Raw genomic sequence first — 1,348 nt, forward strand, 5'->3', positions numbered from 1 at the left:
GTTGTAGCTGTAGCCGGGCCCCAGCAGCCGGCCCGACCGCAGCTGGATCCCATGCCCGGGGCCCAGTGCGAACGTTGCCCAGTCTAGGGAGAGGAGATGGGCTGGGCTTGAAGGGTGGCCTCCATGGTGCCCCTGCCATGCCCAATGTGGAAGGCTCTCCAGAGCATCCCTCCCAGCCTAGTCAAGCAAGGTGGGAGAGTGGGAGGGCAGCAGGGCCCTCTTGGTGCTACTCATAGCTATGGGTCCTCTCCACCTTCTTTCCCTCCATGCAAGTGATATAGGTGTTCACTCCATCCCACCTCCCCTCTGCTTGAGGTTCTCTTCCACCCCACCTCGTTGATGCCTGTGGGCTTCCTACTCTGAGGCCACCTCCAGCCACACCATGGGTGGGTGGGAGAGTGGGAGGGCAGCAGGGCCCTCTTGGTGCTACTCATAGCTATGGGTCCTCTCCACCTTCTTTCCCTCCATGCAAGTGATATAGGTGTTCACTCCATCCCACCTCCCCTCTGCTTGAGGTTCTCTTCCACCCCACCTCGTTGATGCCTGTGGGCTTCCTACTCTGAGGCCACCTCCAGCCACACCATGGGTGGACACCAATGACCTGCTGCGTCAGGTCCGTGGCTTTGCTCCAGCTCAGGCCCTGGTCAGTGCTGGTGATGCAGCAGAGGCGGGTGACGTTTTGGCCGGTGACAATCTGATAGGCTTCAGGTGTCCTGCCCAGCACCGTGATGAAGAAAAGGAAGAGGGTGCCGGTGAACTCATCGTAGAGCGGGCAGGGGTTCATTGAGCGGTGGTGCTGCAGTGTCGCCGTCTCCAGCACACGCATGTCTTCCCACTGCCCGGGGAGGAGGAGAACATGTTGATGGGTGAGCATCACCCCGCTTCACCCAACCCAGCCTCCCCTCCCCACTGTGGCTGCCTCCAGGAGCCCGGCTGTGCCACGCACAAGCAGTGGATGCCCCCGTGCCTCCAACCACCAGTGTCCCCGCTCCAGCCCCAGGGGCATCCCCCACCTCCACGTAGCTGCCATAGATGGAGCCGCGGCGCAGCACCAGCAGGTTGGCGTGGGCATCGTCAGCGCTCAGCCGCTCCTCCGCGAACGCCAGCAGCTTGGCCACGCAGGGCAGGTACAGCAGCGCGGGCACACGGTACGTGACGCCGTTGGACTCCTTCTCAAAGAGCACGGTGCGGGCAGGGAAGTGCCGGGAGCCCATGGCATCTGCAGCACAAAGGTGCAGCCTGAGCCCAGTGGGTTGATGAAGTTGGGGACACCGGCTGTGGGTGCTGGCTGGGAACTGGGTTGTCTTTGGAGAGGTTTAGGGTTTAACTTGGTAGCTTGGGTTTGGGG

The 1,348-nt window shown here is 62.2% G+C and overlaps 1 protein-coding gene across 1 annotated transcript in view; it reads right to left on the reverse strand.

Moving 5' to 3' along the window:
- Nucleotides 1–1,214, reverse strand: part of NEU4 (sialidase 4) — a 2,508-nt gene extending 1,294 nt beyond the window's left edge. The window contains exons 1-3 of the mRNA XM_010015039.1: nt 1,014–1,214; nt 580–835; nt 41–83 (exon numbers count right to left, since the gene is read on the reverse strand). Of these exons, the coding sequence (XP_010013341.1) occupies nt 41–83; nt 580–835; nt 1,014–1,214 (500 nt within the window). The remainder of the gene's footprint in view (nt 1–40; nt 84–579; nt 836–1,013) is intronic.
- Between the last annotated feature and the right edge of the window lie 134 nt (nt 1,215–1,348).

The sequence above is a fragment of the Nestor notabilis genome, unplaced genomic scaffold, assembly GCF_000696875.1.
Source record: "Nestor notabilis isolate BGI_N333 unplaced genomic scaffold, ASM69687v1 scaffold835, whole genome shotgun sequence".
In the NCBI taxonomy this organism is placed as follows: Eukaryota; Metazoa; Chordata; class Aves; order Psittaciformes; family Psittacidae; genus Nestor; species Nestor notabilis.